We start from the raw sequence: 18,734 nt of genomic DNA on the forward strand, positions 1-18,734 counted from the left end.
CAACTTGAATATTGAAAGGTTTTCGCGAAAAATCTATGTTTATAAACTACCCAATCTCGATTTTAACTCAATATTTTGTCCACACTTATAAGTACAGCGTTTTACTACAGCGTAAGCCGTCCAGGAATGATGCACTTGAAATTAAACTACTCTGTGAGGCACTAAAGTTTTGTTCCGGAGTTTCCGGATTCGAATAAATTTAGGTTACCTGTGACGTAACGGAAGCCTGACAAAACAGTCGAATGTGCGTAGGAAAAGCGGGTTTTCCCCTGCCATTGTTTCCTAATATGATGTAACACACGAGTGTACAGTAATTCATAAAGTGCTGTATTCGCAGGTAAAAGGGACAAAATAATAAACACAAAATTGAAACAAGAACGAAACAAGAAATAATAGTAGACCGAGCTACAACACTACAATTGCTATTTAGGACTTGCTGACGATATATAGCTTAATAATTAAAGTCGATTCGTCATTTACGCGCATTTTAAAGTCAGGAGATATTTTCGCACCAGGGATTACAAGAACACAGTATCAACATAAAGATGATGGGAAGGGTATATACATAAGACATTGCAAAAACCAATGTACGTCTGATATAGGTTGCGTAACAGGCAACAAGATTAGGGAAAGTACGCGGTACTTTATACTGAAGGTGAGAACGAAAAGTTTCTCTTGTATTTTGACTCTTCGGGCCAAAGAAAATATCGCTTTTATGCAAAAAAGGCCCGACTACGGTATACTAGTCATTTGCTGTATAAGATACCATACACGACAACCCATTCACGCATGTCATGTGATTTTTCAATCGTGCTCTTGTGACGGCTAAAAAGGGCATTGTGTGCGCAGACACATGATAGCGTTTCGTCTGCCTGGGCCGCAAAAACACCGGTTTTCGGTTCCCAAACTGACGCAGTGCGTATTGACGAAAAGCGAGATACGAAAAAGCTTGAAATTCCGATCGATGCACATGTTCTTTTGTAAGAAAACCCGGCCCGGAAAATTTGTTTTCGAGCGTGGCGCTTGTTTATAGCGGGGAATTTTGCGCTGCATTTTCTAACTCCACTCACGACAGTACCAAAGCGTGTTTCCACTTCGAGGACCAACGAACACGACCGTCTGCTGCACTATCACTCGACATTATGACGTATATATAGGCGCGGGCGACCGCACGAAAGACGCAACAGAGCGAAATCTTGAGTTCTCGCTGTGAAACCACAGCTTTGTTACATGCGCTACAACTTTAACGGCGATTTTTACTGTTTAGTTTGCGTGTCCACAGTAGCGCTCGTGTTTCCTGTAAGCGTCCGCCGTGGCTTGTTGCCGTTTCCCGACTACATGGTCGTGTTGTGTCGTCACGGCGATATAACATCACCTACGTGCAAAGGAAGCCAAAGCGAGACCCGAAAACGCTACGAACCGTTGGCTCATTTTATGACGTCAACATCCCGGGTAATGGCGGTCACGATACGCAGCGAAACCGGAGAATTGGGAAAGAATCAATAAACAAGTTTTCGTCGCGGAAGATAAATGCACCAGTGGACAGCATATTCGTGGGAAGGTATGTTAGTGTGGTGGGCACATGTAGGCGCTGACAAGAACGCTAGCCTCGGGCGCTGGTGGTGTGGTCGATAAGTTCTTTAATTCGTCCTACTGTAAGATCTTCCAAGGTAGTATCAGCGTATTGAAGGCTTCGGTCGAAATGGGAAGCGCTAGTTCCGTCTTCGGCGTCGCTATACCAAGTACTCGCGTCTTGGCATCCATTACGATACGGTTCGCAAGACGTGCGTGTGTGCGTTCGGAGAAATTTGGTGTGTTCCTGCGCCCTTAAGCGATCCTTCAGCGGATTTCATGGGATGTGTAAAAGGGGGTTGCGCGCGTCGAAAAGTGCGTTAGGAGAGAAACAACGCTCAGATTTTTGAGAACGAGGCTCCATGTCCCCTTGTCGGTTAACACTGGTTGATGGGTATTGTAGTTTGACGTAGCACCAGAGCGTTGTTGCTCTTTGCTACTTTCCTAGCTGCTTTCCGCCAAGCACATCTTAATTAGGGATTTCGGATCACACACGCTTGGGTTGCAGTTCATGATTTTTTCCACTGTAACTCGAGGGAAAAGTCCGCAGAGGTTTTTAAACAAGTCGTGTCTGTGGTTCTGTGGGCTGTCAAGTGGGTAGCTGGCATGTTGACGGTGGCCAACGTCTGGGGGGTGGGGGTGGGGAGAGGAGTAGGCCCTTCTTGATGTTCGAGGGGGGTAGGTTTTGGGGTCAGTGTCGGTATGAGAGGAATTAGCAGGACGCGGAATATGTGGAATCATACCGTTCTCTGTGGATGGTATGAAGGGGTACGAGCGTGAGAAGGAAGAACCATCAGAGCCATGGTTTGAACCCACGTACACAGGCTGTGGCATTATGTTTTGGGGCATCCGTACATTATGGTAGGGGGGGTACATTACCCTCTGGTGGGGTGGGTAGTGCATGTCATGGTAGGAAACAGGGTGGTATTGAATAAAAGGATGACCGATTTGTTGGTACTGGTTAGGGATGTTGTATAATACTTGGTGGCCTCCACTGCTGTCAAAGCCTTGGAAAGCAGCAGGGCTACTGTTCTGTACAATGGTCTGTTGTAGCCTGGTATTCCTGGCGTCGAGTGCACCACAGGAGCCTGGGTGTTGTACATACATGGGTGATTGATTAGGGGGTGGTTGGGACACAACAGGAGAATAGTTCGGTGTGCTTGGCATGCTTGGTAGGTGGCTTGGTGAAGTGTTGGATATTGAAACCACTTTTTGAAGCTGTTCGGTAACCGAGTCAATTGTGGCTGGATATACAACACAACTCGAAGACTTCGAAATAGCTTCCGGTATTTCACCAATGTTCGGTTGTGAGTAACTGTGTCTGGTTTGCTCAGATTGGTTTACTTCGTATTCACCAATCTCTTTTTCATTGACCTTTATTAAAAACATGAGATTCAGTATAAGTTTGAAATTGTCATATTATCCAAATTACCTGTCGGTCTTCTGGGTTTGATTTTGGTCGGTCACTATTCATTATTTCTTCTGCTAATGAATGCGCGACGTTTGATGCCTTTAATCGTCGTTCTGTTTTTTCTTTTAACCGGTCCGTAACTGACTTGTGCGAGTAGGCACACTCTGGGTGGAAGTATTTGCACTTCTTGCCGTACGTGCATTTCTTTCCTGTATAATTGGTATTGTGTTTAACGTTTTGAAATTTAAAAAAATTCGGGGCAAAAAAAGACAAAGTTTTGAGCAAAAAAATTTAAAAAATTTGTACAAAAAAATAAGACAAAGTTTTAGACAAAAAAAAAATCCGAGCAAAAAAATTTTAAAAACCAACCGTAAGGGCATTGTGGTTTGCTCTGTTCTTCCGAAGCTGGCCTTTTGCGAAGGAAGTTATCAATGCTTGGGCCATTTCTCCCAAGTGGGTCATCGGGCGGCATGAAGCTGTTAAATTGACGACACTTAGTTCAATATGAGTCTCACAAATTAGATTTCTTAATGAAATTCATATTCTAAAATTAAACTGACTTCACCAGGCACCAGTTACAACTAAATTAAACTCATGACATTCAAGACACCTCTGGGTAATTACGACATACCATATACTTACACCTAAACTTCCTAACTAAGTAAACTCATATAAGAATATTAAGCATAATTAAGCTTCCTTTACAAGCCATTAGAGCAATCATGATTCGAAATTGTGATATTACATAGTTAAACTAAAGTAACATCATTACGTCAGTTCACTCACCGGTCGTTAACAAAGGAATACATGAGTAAGCGCTTTTCAATCAATTCTTTCCATTCAGGTTTTTCGTTCTGCAAGTCCCGAAAGTTATCGTTGCTTACTATAATCCCATCTGTTTCTTGGGCCAGCTTTAGTATAAATCGGTCGTCATAACAAGTCACTCGTTTTCCATTAATAGATCTTGAAGGGGTGTAAACCAAAATGCGTTCTTGTTCTAATTTCTCTAAGATTTCTCGATCTGAAATTGTAAAACATTTGAAAATTTACAAAAACTGAAAGGTTCTTCTTAATAAAAATAAGAGTATGAAATGAGCCTTTGTGAAAGCATAGCATTGCCAAAGGGAATGTACCAAAATCAATACTACAGTCTTTCATAATCGAGATTACAGAGTTTGTTTGAACAGTTTGGTCAACAACAGAACAATACAGAGCTTGGGTATTTTTCGTGAAACTGACCTCGTATAGGAGCGTCTGGGCGTGACGACTCTTTTCTGTAGGTTGGTACAAATACAGTTATGTCCCGGTGATTCCTCATACGGAAATGGTCCACTGCAATGGCGATACCTTTGCACGAAAAGTATTGCTTGTTTCCATGGCTGGAATGACAAATGGCAGGGGAATAAGTACAAGCGCAACGTACAATACCATTATTGTTCACTCTCTATCAATCCATAGGAAGCGAAAGTTGACATGATAGCGAGAATTATTATAAATGGCTCACCTCATGGCAACATTACTTCCGTCAATTACAATCGGTCGTAGGTTCTGACTATCATCCTCTGCTTCCTTCGTCGTTTTTGAATCATGTTCGAGAGTTGATGGGCCACGGCATTGTAACATTGACTGGGAAGTGGATATACCATGGCTTACTAAATCACCGGGCTGGATATTTAAATTCTGGATAGAAAAGACATCAGTTATTTTTCTGATATATATATGTATGTATGTATAAATAAAAAAGTTTACAAATGGGTTATTCTGAATTTAGTTTCAGGAGCAATTTTAAGTGTAAAAAACATTTAAGTTTGTTTTTAAATTTAATATTTTGTTCAAAAGGTTAAAATTACAAAAATATTTGTTCAAATATTGTTATTTTTTGGTTTAAGCAATGACCGTAGGTAAGAGGTACATAGGTAACAATTTATAATCTCTTCTTATTATGAACTTTAACATTTAATTAAAAGCATAACAGCTGATTTATATGGAAAACTATTAATAACAACACAAGACAAATATATATGAATGACCTTCCTTAATAAAACAGGCTACACCCTGGTCCCTTGTTTATGGTAATAAAAATACCTGCGTGTCTTTGTCTATTGAATGGAATTTTGTTTCCACATTTATGGGCGTTGGTAGTGAGGCGTGGCCGTGTGCTATGTGGCCACCAGTTGTGGAGAAATTAAAAAGTTCGGCAAGAATGTCATTTTTAGTAGCTTTGTAGGATAACTTCGAAAGTGCAGATCGTATCTGGAGTAAAATAGAGATATTAAGTGGAAAATTACAGTAAAGGTACTGTTCTACACCGTGTGTATATATAGTAATATGGTAGAACACGCTAAGCTGTGTTATTGTTTACCTGGTTGATGGTGTAACCAAATTTCAAACAAAATTCAATCTTAATCGCGAGGTCCTGCGCCGCAGCGTCTACTTTTTCTTTTGACCTTGATAGATTGTTACTTTGTGATGTCATAGCTGTGGTTGGGATAATGCCTTTAGTAAACGATAATCGACCACCAGAGCCGGAATTTACAATTGAGTTTTCAGTCACGCACATAGAAGAGCAAGTGGGGCATGTTTTACGATTATTATCTTGCTGTATGTTCTCTGCAATATGGCCCGAGTGATTGTCATTAGGCGAGGCTTTTAAACCATGCCTGCTGATGTGGTTGCCATTAGTATCCACCAAATTATTACTGGCTAGGCAAGGGAAGCCATTGCTTGTGTAAACACCACCAATGTGTGGGTTGGTGTTATGTCCGTTTAGCTGGGAGATGCAGCTTACTGGCTGGTGGTTGTATCTGCCCATTTGTTTGGCGTTAAGTGAATCCACTTCTTTTGGCATGTCGTTAAAGTTACTTGATTCCTCAATATTACTGCAGCTATAGTATCCACTGTCTGGATTGTGCTTTCGCTTATCCAGCAGATTAGGAGAGACAGAATTGTCAACAGATGCCGGGTTTTGCATAGAACTGGAGTCTTTTGAAATTGGTCGATTTATATCCATTTCCTTAAAGTCCAAACACTGAAATATAGCATCCCTTTTGGTAGCAAAAAAAAGATATACCTATTTATAGCCCATCATTGAATATAGCTGCATAAAATAAGTATTTATTAGCTTTTTAGAATGAATTTTCATTGATTTGTTACGTTAGACAGCGTCGCTAATGTTTATGCTGTGCCAATACTACGTAACTACAATGCAAATGAGATTCCACGTTACACATTATTACATGTCAGTCTCAGGATATCGCCTTCAAATCCAGATAGATTGCCATACTGCAATAGTTCAAAAGAATGATGCTTACCCATAGAAAATATTACAGGGCTGTCACTTTGATATCAGTTGTCAATAGTTAGATCTGTCTATTGTTATAATTTGAACAATAACACAATAATGGCTAGATTTAAGCTATGGTTCTGTAAACTGGTAAAATAACAGAGCATGTACACCGGTTTAACAGTTTAACTACCGATGGAAGCTTACAAATCTGGGTATTTTTTAGCCGTAATACTTTGTATGCTTTTAATCATGAATCATAAGCCTATGGGAAATACTAGACTGTTAAGTCTCTGTTCTCACTAGATTAAAGGTTGACTCATCCAGTCATGCGGCAGTTTCGCAAAAGCATGTGTAAATTTAGCGCTGTCAGAACGCTAATTTGATGTTAGATATATGCAAATGTGAATTTAATATAAAACCCTGACACAGGATGTAATAAATACCCACGCCAATAATTCTCAGCGTGATTTTAAATTGAGATTACACCACAACAGGCATAATATTTTACAGTTTTTACTTAATACACTAAAAACACAGTTAAAATTAAACTAATCGAACACAAAATAATTTATTTCCTAACATATTATTTATACTCAAACTAATTTAATAAATTCATTATGTACACTGGCACTGGTACCTTGAAACTGAACTGTTACATCATATGTTTGTTTTAGATACAGGTTAAAATGACTGGCAACACCGACTAGATGACTAGAACTACGGCGACATTACTGAATGAAAATGTTCACAAACAACAAAGTTAAATGTACAGTCATCGAAATGTCGTCATTAAACAGACGAATGAGTCATCAGATTTCAAAACCAGTATTTAGCGACCGAATATGCCTGTTATTTCGCCACTATTGCGAAAACCTAACGATCCAAATAAATATAAAACAGAGCACAAATTGCTGGGTTCTCTTTTTCAGGCTTGGCGCAAGGTCGTTCCGTTTTCTCGTGACTACTTTCTTTGTGAGGTAACGGCGAACTGCCTCATTTGCATATTAGTAACGTTCTGTTGTTCCCTGTTCTTTCGTTCCTTATGTAACAAGTCTATTCGATTCGGTTAAAAACACATGTAAACACGGTAATATAAAATTTATTTTGTTTAGGCAAACATTAAATACAATAAAACAACTAAAACCAATCGCCTTGCGTTGCTAAAGGTTCTGTCTAAAACAAAACTCGCTAAAAATTAAAGATATTTAAACGCGCTCAAATATTATAAACCCTTGTGTGTACACACCGAACTATCTAGTGCAATAATAACTGCTGTAAAATCAGCTATAGGCCAATGCACACTGCGTGACTGCCAAAGCACTGAATGAACTGAATGAACCAGCTCATAGCTATGCCTTCTTCAACTGAAATAAGTAAAACGTTTTGCCGTTCGGCGCATAAAAGAAAGAAGGAGAGAGCAGAACGTGAATCAGAACTGCCTAATTCGCTTGTGGCTATCTCAACGTGTATCGGAGCGGACAAAATCGTCATTCCGTGCTGCTCGTCAGACACCAAACCCTCCTATTTGAAAGGCGAACATCGGATAAAATAAACAATCGGGTAAGACTCGACCTTGAAAGCCACGGCTACGAGAAAATCGTGTTTTTAGTAGGACATTACACTTGTAATTATCAATTCGTAATACGTCGAGGAACAAGCACTATAATTAACTATCTTTTCAGCCACTACGACGACATGTATGTTACGATGTGATTACAAAAAACTAAATGCAGTACTTTTTGTCGCCTAAGCAACAGATCAGGATCTCTTTTCGTGTTTCCGCTCTCTATAACAACAGTCACGCCGCAGTTTTTAGCGTTTCTTGAAAGCCTGAATGGAAATTTCCGCAGCATCGTGATTTGTCATTAGTTCATAGTGTTTCTAATTAAATTTCTGGCATTCTAAATTAAAACTAAAACATGATCGTAGGTTGTGATATGTGTACGTTACTTGGGCAGTTGGCCCATCTCGACAGAAAAAGTACTTAACTGGCCTCTTATGCTAAAGCCTCACTAAATATAACCTCAACATACATTTTCATTTATTAGGAATGTGTTGAAATAATCTTGAAATAGCCTTTTTTTGCAAATTGGTAGGCGTACGTAACTAACTATATAGTACTGTGGGGCAAGATGGAATGCTGTTAGCATAATATCTTATATTCAGATTACAGGGCGCAACCGAACAGAATGAAAACATTTTCCATCTTCACCCTACTATATATGATAGGCAATGAAATGTATCGAATGACCTGTAGCCTGTAGTAATAAATAGCCCAAAGCCTGAAAAGTAACGTATAACCTTCAACCTACCTATGTTATAATTTTAGACAAAAAAAACAATGTTGCGATAAAGTAAATAAGTCTTCAGCTGCGCTATATATTCGGTTGCGAAATCTGAACCAGGTGTTCACCTATAACGACAGAGAGCAGTCTTGTATGTCGTGTGTTTTCACTGGTACCATGTACGACGCGAACAGCTTACACACTCGAACAAATTTTTTTAGCGAAATGATTCACTGTCACTGCCATTTCTCAGAAATGTTGGGTGACCCGCTGCGATGACGTCACGAGGTACACTAAACCCGCTTCACATTAAACAATCGCCTCACGCTTTTAACAATTAAACAGCGCTAGATCGGTGGATAAGCCGAGCGGTATTTAGATAAAAAACGCCCGTTTTTCCCTTGGCACGGCCATCTTGGCCCGAGGCATGTTTTCGATTGGAGATAGCGAGAAACATAAGCAACTTGGTAAAGTGTAGGCAGCACCATAATAATCCGCGGAATTTTCCGCTTTTTCCATTGAATTCCACAAAACAAGACCTCCATACCGCTAACCAACTGACACCAGCATATTTCAGGAACTTACCCACAACATTATATAATATTACTTGGCAGACGAACACAGTAACCTTACAGTTTGAAAAGCAAACAACCAACAATATTTCGATATTCTACAACAATAACCCATATAATTTACAGGTGTTTACCAAATTTTCTCGCGCACGGTCGATTTTAAAGCCTATGCACCTTTACAGACATGAGCTTTTAGTCTGAGAATACTTTGTCTACTGGCTTTCTTAATTATACAGCACACTCGCGGTGTATATGCTAACATCTCATTACACAGCCTCCATTTTAATTGGCTGTCGAATTAAAGCCTACGATTCTACAGTATAATAACTCCGGCACACGCGAGTTTAAGGCGTTTTCGCCATAAAGCCTCTACTGTGACGTAATAATACGAGATGGAGTGACGTCACGGCGTGTGGTATCTTCACTATGCGGCAATAAACGGTGCCGCAGTGACGAAAACAGAGCAAGAAGTATTTCAACAACCAATAGTTTTATAAGAGAACTAAGCTGCTTGTGACGTAACACTCGTTGCATTAAAACGCCGTCGGCAACGAAAGTGCTGGCGCAAAACGACGCATCGAAAGAGAAACAGTTCGACTGCCAGTTCTTACGCCTGTCGGTATGAAATCACAATATAAATCATTCTATTGATTTTAGGTCGTTTGAAAAAGAAAAAAAACGCTGTTTTAAATTCGTGAGAACTCCTTTTTATTATTTCTGTCAACAAGACAGGAAAATCGTGCGAACAAAGCAAAGTTCGCGTCAAAAACGTTTATATCTAATTTAAAACTTGGTGAAGGAAAGGTTTCTACTTAATTTCGTGTCATTTCAGCAGCCCGGGGGTCAGAGCGCTCAGCGCCATCTGGCGGGCGTGATTACGTAACAAATTCCACTAGAAAGTCGTGACTGCTGGTTGGTGAGAAAAGACGGATCGAGACGCTCTACCGTGTTCGAGAACCCAAACGTGACGCGATTTTAATCCAGCGGAGAGTTAAGTCGAGTCCACGATCGAAGGCTACCGCGTCGTGTGATTATGACGTCATAGAAGACCGTTATTTCGACTTGACGGAGACGATTGCGGATTTGTCATCCGTCGTCCTATTCGTCGTTAGTGAGATAAAATCGCAACGGCGACGAAATCGTGTATTTCAACGAGAAATATCTGATTGTTTGTTCCAATTAGAGCTGCAGCCTACGAGTGAATACATAGGTCCAAACGGGTTAAGAAAACAAAAAATAAACCTACAATTTTCGTCTAAGTAAATACGATTTCTCCGGTTTGAATTTAGGTTTAATTAGTTGCAGATTTTGACTTTAATTACTTTAAAAAACTATTGTCATGCGGAAATCTTTACGCACATTTTTCTTCTAATTATGTAGTACTTTGTTTTGAATTAAATAGCTGCAAAAACTCTACATAAAAAAAGTAAACTTATTAATAGTTACTTGTAGCAATTATGCGGTTTTATTATGACGTCATAATTGAAACAAGTGATGTTGCGCGTGTCTTACACGCCGGAAGTAAACGCCTGTAATTATGACGTCACAATGGTCGCGAGGGGTTGTATATTCTTAGAATCAGCGACGGAATGTTGATTTCGGAAATCAAAACAGAAAATATAATTACGCTGGAAAATGTTACTATTTTGACCATATTAGGCTATATGGCACCATCGTGTTCATACAAACATTAGCATATACTTAACCTGTCCGAATTCTCAGACTATTAATTGTTTTAGCTTAAACTGATGTATGATTTTTCCAAAAAAATAAATCCTACCGTTTTTAAAAGGGTTTGTTCATGGTGCGAATAAACGTAAACACATGCGGTGTATGGTGCGGTTGACGATTCAGTTTCAACTGTTCGAGTATGCAGTTGGCATTTCACGTTTTGGACAGGAACCCAGAGTGTCGAAAAGACGGCTATTTTTAAAAACCCGATTGAGAAAAATGCGTTTCTGCAAAATGCACCACAAATACACTGTTTGTTTAAAACGACCTAAAATATTAAAACCCGTAAGAAAATTGCCTTGGCTGGCATGATTTTATATATGGGGTTACGTATGATTACTCATACATAGTGTTTTATAATTAAGCGCAGACGTGATTTTAAATGTTTTGTTTCAACGAGGTAGCATGTTCAAGGCCTAGCCAAGCCTGTAAAACACTAGAGAAAACATTGCAAATGCAAATCGAATCGTACTTACTTTTAAAACTTCTGCGCTATAAGACAGTTAGAATACTGAGTAAATATTTAAATAAAAATGGACGCCCTGCCCACGCTTATATTAATTCGACGGAGTTATATTTATAGAACGCTAATAAAAGAAAAAAATCTGCTTTTGTTTAACGCTATTCAAAGACACAAAAAAAGGAAATGTGACACGTTCTTCGTTTCTAAACAAACATGGGACAAACTTAGATAATGAAAGCACGTTGGATGTATTGAATTCACATAGCAACATATTACGATATTCCTTTTCTATACCACGCGTAGTGAATTCCTGATGTATGAATAGCATTTGAATTTAAATATATCAATGGAGCCTTTTCTCACTCGTCCGGGAGGTTTTCTTATTCAGCTTTATAAAAGGCGCATACCGACGATATTGGTTTACGCCTTCTACGCGCGCATTGCACGTAGTCTAAAGTCATATAAATATAGCATTTGAATTTGGATTTAAGTATTTAAATATTTAAGCTGTTTTGTTATATGTATAATATTGTGGGGTAAGATGGGACACCTTTAGCACATAACATTCACATATCCTGATCGTGTTTTAAACATTTAACAACGGTCTATGGAAGTCGTGAGGATACGGTTTCATATTTCTTCTACATATAAATATTGAATTTTAATTTAAATATAAAATATTTCATCTGTTTTGTTATATATATGTTAATTGTATAGCGAACGTAATTCAAAGCCAATAAGATTTCGTTGGTCTAAACATGAAGGTTATGGGTTCAAAATTTAGGCAAGGCGATCAATAAAACCAATACCTCGCATACTAAAAACACTGAACTTAAAAAAAATAACCGCGTTTAAACTGTTCCACATTCAACCATTTCGACTCTTGATATTTTTTATGATTGGCCGTTTTGATAAATCGGTTATAGAGAGTATAAAACCGCTGCTATTTTAATACAACGCTTGCAGTTAAATTTTATGCTGTATACACACGTAACCTAAGCACTGCTATACGATCGAAAATGTAAATTATATTCAAACACGCCCTGAAAACCTGATGTGAAATACAAATTTGAGAATGCTTTTAATAAAGGTGGGGTTTATTAAGTCCAACTTATATGGTAATTCATGTTTGCCCTCGTGCTTATGATTGAGTATTTACAGTCATTTGATATTAACTTGACTTTGTCAGCTAAAACATACTTATGATAAGTGGACTTGTACCCGAAGAAATAAAGTGTATGAAGCAGCCACGAAAACACACAGAGGCCTTATTAGCATTAGGCAAACGTATTGATCAAATAAGCTTTTCTGTCAAAAGAGTATGTGCCCTATGTCGAACAAGCGTATTTATGTCGATAACGAGTATGTAACACTGTTATATACGAATTCATTCATTCATTTATTCATTCATTCATTTTCATTCATTCATTCATTCATTCATTCCTTCATTCATTCATTCATTCATTCATTCATTCATTCATTCATTCATCCATTCATTCATTCATCCATCCATCCATTCATTCATTCATTCATTCATTCATTTATTCATTCATTCATTCATCCATTCATTCATCCATCCATCCATTCATTCATTCATATACGTCTTATTGTTTGTTCTTTTACAAGATTGATTTCACAAACATGTGGCAATAATACTACTCGTATGCTGCAAAATTTGTATTGATTAACAATAGCTGTTTAAAAAGTTAAGTGCACATGGGTAAAATAAGGGGGTTTTAAATTTAAGTAACAGGCAAGATCCAGAGGATCCAAATAACCTGCCTGGATATTGAAAGCTACAATAAGCTACGGAAATGCGTTCTATGGGATGACGTAATTTGCCATATATAAGAGAAAACAAGTATAATGTATTGCATACCTGCGACCTCTAAATGCTATTTTGACATTCAAATTATAAAAGGTCGGTACGCCGCAAAGCAAATTGTTCTACGTAATTTTGAAGTTTGCTTAAAGTTGTTTGCTCAATGATTATATTGGCGATGTTATCATGGGGAACTCCCTAACCTGCGACCTTCTGCCAAGCGCTAACCAGGGAGCGATGTCTGTCGCATTTTTTGATAATTAAAAAATGTAGAAATCTTTGTATTTGATCTTATCATGAGATAAAGTAGCACGCCATCTAAAAATAAACTTTAATTGAAATTCCTAGCACGTTGGTTGCAACGCGTGCATTCGTTTCTCATTATTCAGATCTGAATCTTTTCTTCCATTTTGAAGACACAATTAAAATATGGCGAACAAATCCGGAAGGACAAACCACCGGCGTAAAAATAATGTTTTTTTTAAATTAAATTCAGAGCAAATATTTCCATAGATTTTTTAAAATTTAATTTGGTAGTTTTATCTTTGTTATTTGAGTATTCTTGTTTTGTAATTTTTTTCTTCAGTTTTTATTTAATTTTCGTTTTTTAAACAATTATAATATTCCCATACAGACATCATCAGACCGGCACATGCAGGATGCAGCGATCTAGCTTTTAAACTACATTATAGAATAAGTGAAAATACTGCAAACTATATACAAGTAAAGAAAAATAAATAATATAGTAGAGTGGGGGAAGATGGGACACTTTTATAGCATTAAATGTCCAAATAACCTGATCGTGTTTTAAAAATTTAACAACGGTAAATGGGAGTTGTAAGGATACGGTTTACAATTCTTTGAATGTTTTTTGTTTACTATCAAATGGGACAAGAAAAAAGAATAAAAAGGTGACCCATCTTCCCCCACCCTACTCTACATTAATAAGTGGCGAATTTAGGAAGGATGAATGTAAATTATTTCTTCTCGCGTGGCGCAGTCGTTATGACACAGACGTTTTGTTTTTTATTTTCCTTGTGCCCGTTACAAGTTACCATAAGATGACTTTGTGACCGATTGGCCTTGTATAATATACGACGAAGCGATCTGACGTATCCAGTTGGGCGGCGCGTGACAGATATGCGGTACAAATGTCAACGAAAGCATTTATATTACAAAAATGATAATAATATTATAAATATAACTATTAACATCTTGAAATTAACATTAATTAGGACTTTTATGGTTACAGAATACACATATTGAGAAATAGAGCATTAAAATATATCATAGGTTGGCATAATGTTTCCATTCTCTTGTATCGCTCCATTTGATAGTAAACAAAAAATATTTAGGGAAATATAATGATATCCTCACGAATCTGATGAAAGAGCGTTGTTACTTGTGAAAACAAAGCGATTATGAGAATGATATGTTAAATGCTTACGATATCCATCTTCCCTATCGTATACTCTTATACTTATCCGTACACACATATAGAACCGAACCATCCGAAGGCTACTCGAATTTGCCGTTTGCCACGTACACTGATTGTTTTATCTTAAGCTACTGCTTAACTGCGGTGACTAACTGCTGTGGTTACGTATACGTCAAGCGAAAGCTAGAACACTAAGTTATATGAACTTTAGATTTACATACAAGCTAAGCGATGTTGACTTCGCAAATTTACCTCGTCACTCCTCAAACCCATGTTATCATAAAATAACAACTCGAACGGATGACTTTTCGGACACGAGTTTGCATATAAACTATAGCCTGCTCCGCCGTGTTATATTACGCATGCATGTAACATGCTAGAGTCAGCAGTTTCAATTTGTTTCTGTTTATAGCTCAGAACTCGTAATTGAAATAAAGGCTTTGGTATCTTTCGACGCTAATGTTTTAACACGACACCTCATTTTCATTTAGTTGAATATGCAAAGCGATCAAACAATACGACACCATAACACACGTGATGCTATTGTATATCGAGTGTGCTACATTTGGCTGTACAAGCTGTTTTATATTAGAGTATTCAAAATGCAAATACCGTTTAAATATTGCATAGAATCTGACATAACGCTATATAGTAGGACGGGGATAAGACACGTATTAATTCTATTTCCTTATACCGTTTGGTATAGTAAACAAAGAATATTTGAGTCATATTACCGTATCCTCACGAGTCCAAAGAGAGCGGTTGTTATTTCTTAAAACGCGATCAGGAAATATTGAATATTATTTATAGGCTTACGATATCCATCTTATCCGACAGTACTATAATTACTCGACAACAAGCATAAGCTGCAAAGACACTACAGAATTATACAGTAGGGTGGGGGAAGATGGGACAACTTTTCACTCTATTTTCTCGTCCCATTTGGAAGTAAACAAAGAACATTCAAAGAATTATAAAACTGTATCCTCACGACTTCCGTAAACCATTGGTAATGGTTTAAAACGATCAGGATATTTTAATATTATGTTCTGAAAGTGTCCCAACTTCCCCCGCAGTACTATACATACATTATTTCCGGCGATACCAATACGTGATAACACAATAGCCGTACTTGTATCTCAACTACAACTACAGTAAACAACACCTGGAACGAATTCTTCGGGTAATAGCTCACCGTTAATTATGACCGCGTAATGACGTCAGGCGCTAGTATATGACGTCATTGTTAAGATTTGTCATTTCGATGACGTCACCCATAATTGCCAACCACCAGGTGGTAAAATAAGAAAATGAGTAAATGTACAGAAAAGAAATACCACATATAGCCCAGATACTGTTGTAAGCCGTATATGGGCAGAAAATTATAATGTTTATATTTCAGTTTAATACGACACTAGTGCAGCCTCAACGGTACATTTGTATTCTTCATACCAGTTTGCAGCAATTTATAATTCTAAAAACTTACATTTTACAACTTAACATATAACAATTGCTCATTTATTCCCTATAATTTATTGTTGTTAATTAGAGAAAGTTTTGCGGCGCACACTAAGAAATATACACGCAGCTTGCAACAACAGCGGTTTATTACCCCTAACCATAATTATACCAGCAAACCAACGACCACGAAATAGCCCCTATTTACCCCTTTTACCCAAGCCAATTATAGTGACTAGCCTCTATAACACAAAACCTAAATTGACGCCACTATACTATAGGGTTTAAATTGCCGGCAAACAGCGAGATTTATACACAACGTGTTTTTGAAGCGAAATCTTGTTTTCGAGAATTCAGAAAACGCGCTGCTGGATTTATAACCTCGATCTATGACGTAATACTCGATGCTGCGTCAAAACATCGTGATGTTTTTCTTCGTACATCGCCGTAAATCGTGAATTTCGTCAAGGGCCGTGATATATTGAATCCCTTCGCTGTAATTTTAAGGTTTCATCGCCAATGAAAGCACATATTATCTTGACCACACGGCCACAGTCAAATACATCATAATATACTGTTTGCGATGCTGTAGGTAAATTTTGACAAATTTTTGAATAAGGGGCCATTACGACGGTATTGTGACGTCACATTGGCTGAATAAAAGACTTCTAAATACGTAACAAAGAATCTTGACTCGGTTACTCACACGTCATTGCTTATGTTTTCAGATAAATGTCAAACTTTTATCGGCAATTTTATTCTAAACAGCCGAAAGGTCACGACGGCAAAATGTTTAGACGTTTTTGCGTCGTTCTGGTGCGGCGCAATTATTGTTTCCGGTTCCGAGCTGCGTTAGACTGCACTGCACTCGTTTTGCTAGCGGGCGAATTCTAGGAAAAATTGGGAGAAATGTACTCAACTTTTTACAAATTTTCCGGTTAAATTGGGTCGGTATTTCATAAATTTGTTTTCTGCCTTCATTTTGTGTGCGCATGCGGATACGGTTATCTAATTTCGTAAATACTATTTTTACTGCACACCACATGGGGCAATAAAAGAGAATGAAAGCATGAGCCATCTTACCCCAACCCATACTTTACTAAAAGTGTAAAAGCGTATAAATCTTTGTTAAATACCATTTATATTTTGATCTAATTTCAGTTATAGATGTTTGAGTAAAAAATTAAATGCGTTTTGTAATTTTATTGGCGTAGGAATTTCAACTGAAAATTTTAAAAACGTTTTGATAGCGAGAAAATCCAATACCAAATGCTCCATAAACTTTAGGAGTCTAGGGTTTGTTATTTCACCGCTGTTAATTATGAAGTTAGTTTACCGATAACAGAGGAAATTTGCGGGTATGAGTTTGTCACGTTTAATAAACGCGTGTTTTATAACCAACAATCATACATCTTGAAATAGTATCTGCAACACCTGGACTAAACATCAACGAATATTCCATAAAGGTGTGGCAGTGGTTCAGGCATACTTGTTTAATTACAGCGGAAAAATACAAACTAATCTTCTAACGGAAGAAGAGATACTTTATTGAGGAATTGAGGATTTGGTTAACACGTTTAAACATATAAGGGCATTTTGTATATAGATAAAGTAGACTGACAAATGGCTTTGTTAAAGCCCTACTCAAAAACATACTTTCATAATTTCTTATAGTTGGCATTGGGTATACGCCTGGGTTTCATGCCTATATGAGCACGTTGAACGACTGCTGTCGTTTTGTCGCTATTATATTTTCTTTTTTTTTATCTCGCAATTTCTTACTTTGCTTACAGCCTACTAGAGATATATTAGTGGGCACTGACGTCCTCTACCTAGGAGTTATAATTTAATCAACGATAAGGTGATGTACAGTGGGGTGGGGAAGACGGGAAACCTTTAGGACAGAGTATCATAATATCCTGATCGTATTTTAAACAATTAACAACGCTCTACGAGAGCCGTGAAGATACGGTTTTATAACTCTTTGAATGTTTTTTGTTTACTTTTAAATGGGACGCAAAATAGAATAAAAAAGTGTCCCATCTCTCCCACCCTACTATATAATAAATAAAAACAAAGTAACACTTACATACCAAATTGGCGACGTTCTTTCACAATGAAGCGGTCAGCAGTTTCACTACATGCCAACATATAGAGTAACAGCGGAACGAGAACTAAACCAGTACTGCACAAAAAGCGCTCAAATTTAACAAGAAATAAAAAGCACCGGCGTTGCAATCAGGCCGACGGGACGTTGGTTGGGAAACTCTATAATGATTATTAGTAAAGTAGGTCAATGCAAAACCGAGTGAACATCAAAGTACAATGACTGAATTGGCAAACAGTTATACTAAGCAGAATGATTAAAACGCACACGACAGCACTGCTGTTTTAACACAACTGTATATAGTTATGCTGAACGTTCTCAGGTTTTTAGCGACTTAGCAGCGTAATTGCTAATGCTTGTAACTGGCTTGGTCTTGCTTATTAGATTTGTTACACTACGGATAAAACAGAACTTACAAGCATTTAAGTGCATTGAGTGTAAAATGAGTTTTTAATATAACGTTTAACTTAACTGTAGCTCGAACCGATAAAAAACAAACAAATTTATAAATAGTCCTGTTTATTATGAACCCTGCTAATTGCAACCTCATGCTCGTGAACAAATGCTTCTAAATTAAGTCTGAAGCCGT

At 37.7% G+C, this 18,734-nt stretch overlaps 1 protein-coding gene across 1 annotated transcript; it reads right to left on the bottom strand.

The window, feature by feature from the left end:
* Positions 1–306: 306 nt before the first annotated feature.
* Positions 307–18,154, bottom strand: LOC149727223 (uncharacterized). Its single transcript, XM_089889857.1, has 9 exons — positions 18,132–18,154; positions 5,346–6,080; positions 5,069–5,236; positions 4,488–4,663; positions 4,223–4,362; positions 3,770–4,004; positions 3,353–3,459; positions 3,005–3,192; positions 307–2,946 (listed from the first exon to the last, which is right to left on the bottom strand). Exons 2-9 carry the CDS (start codon positions 5,991–5,993, stop codon positions 2,017–2,019), a joined length of 2,592 nt encoding a protein of 863 aa, XP_089745983.1. The 5' UTR covers positions 5,994–6,080; positions 18,132–18,154; the 3' UTR covers positions 307–2,016.
* Between the last annotated feature and the right edge of the window lie 580 nt (positions 18,155–18,734).

This window comes from Ciona robusta, chromosome 12, assembly GCF_009617815.1.
Source record: "Ciona robusta chromosome 12, ASM961781v2".
Taxonomy (NCBI): Eukaryota; Metazoa; Chordata; class Ascidiacea; order Phlebobranchia; family Cionidae; genus Ciona; species Ciona robusta.

Bases quoted from the DNA above. Each gene is read 5' to 3' on its own strand.
- LOC149727223 (XM_089889857.1), bottom strand. From the start codon at position 5,993: ATGGATATAAATCGACCAATTTCAAAAGACTCCAGTTCTATGCAAAAC. The intron at 4,664-5,068 runs GTATTTTTATTA...TTTTCTATCCAG, and splicing joins CAATAGACAAAGACACGCAG to AATTTAAATATCCAGCCCGG. The intron at 3,193-3,352 runs GTTGGTTTTTAA...CCAATTATACAG, and splicing joins CAAACCACAATGCCCTTACG to GAAAGAAATGCACGTACGGC.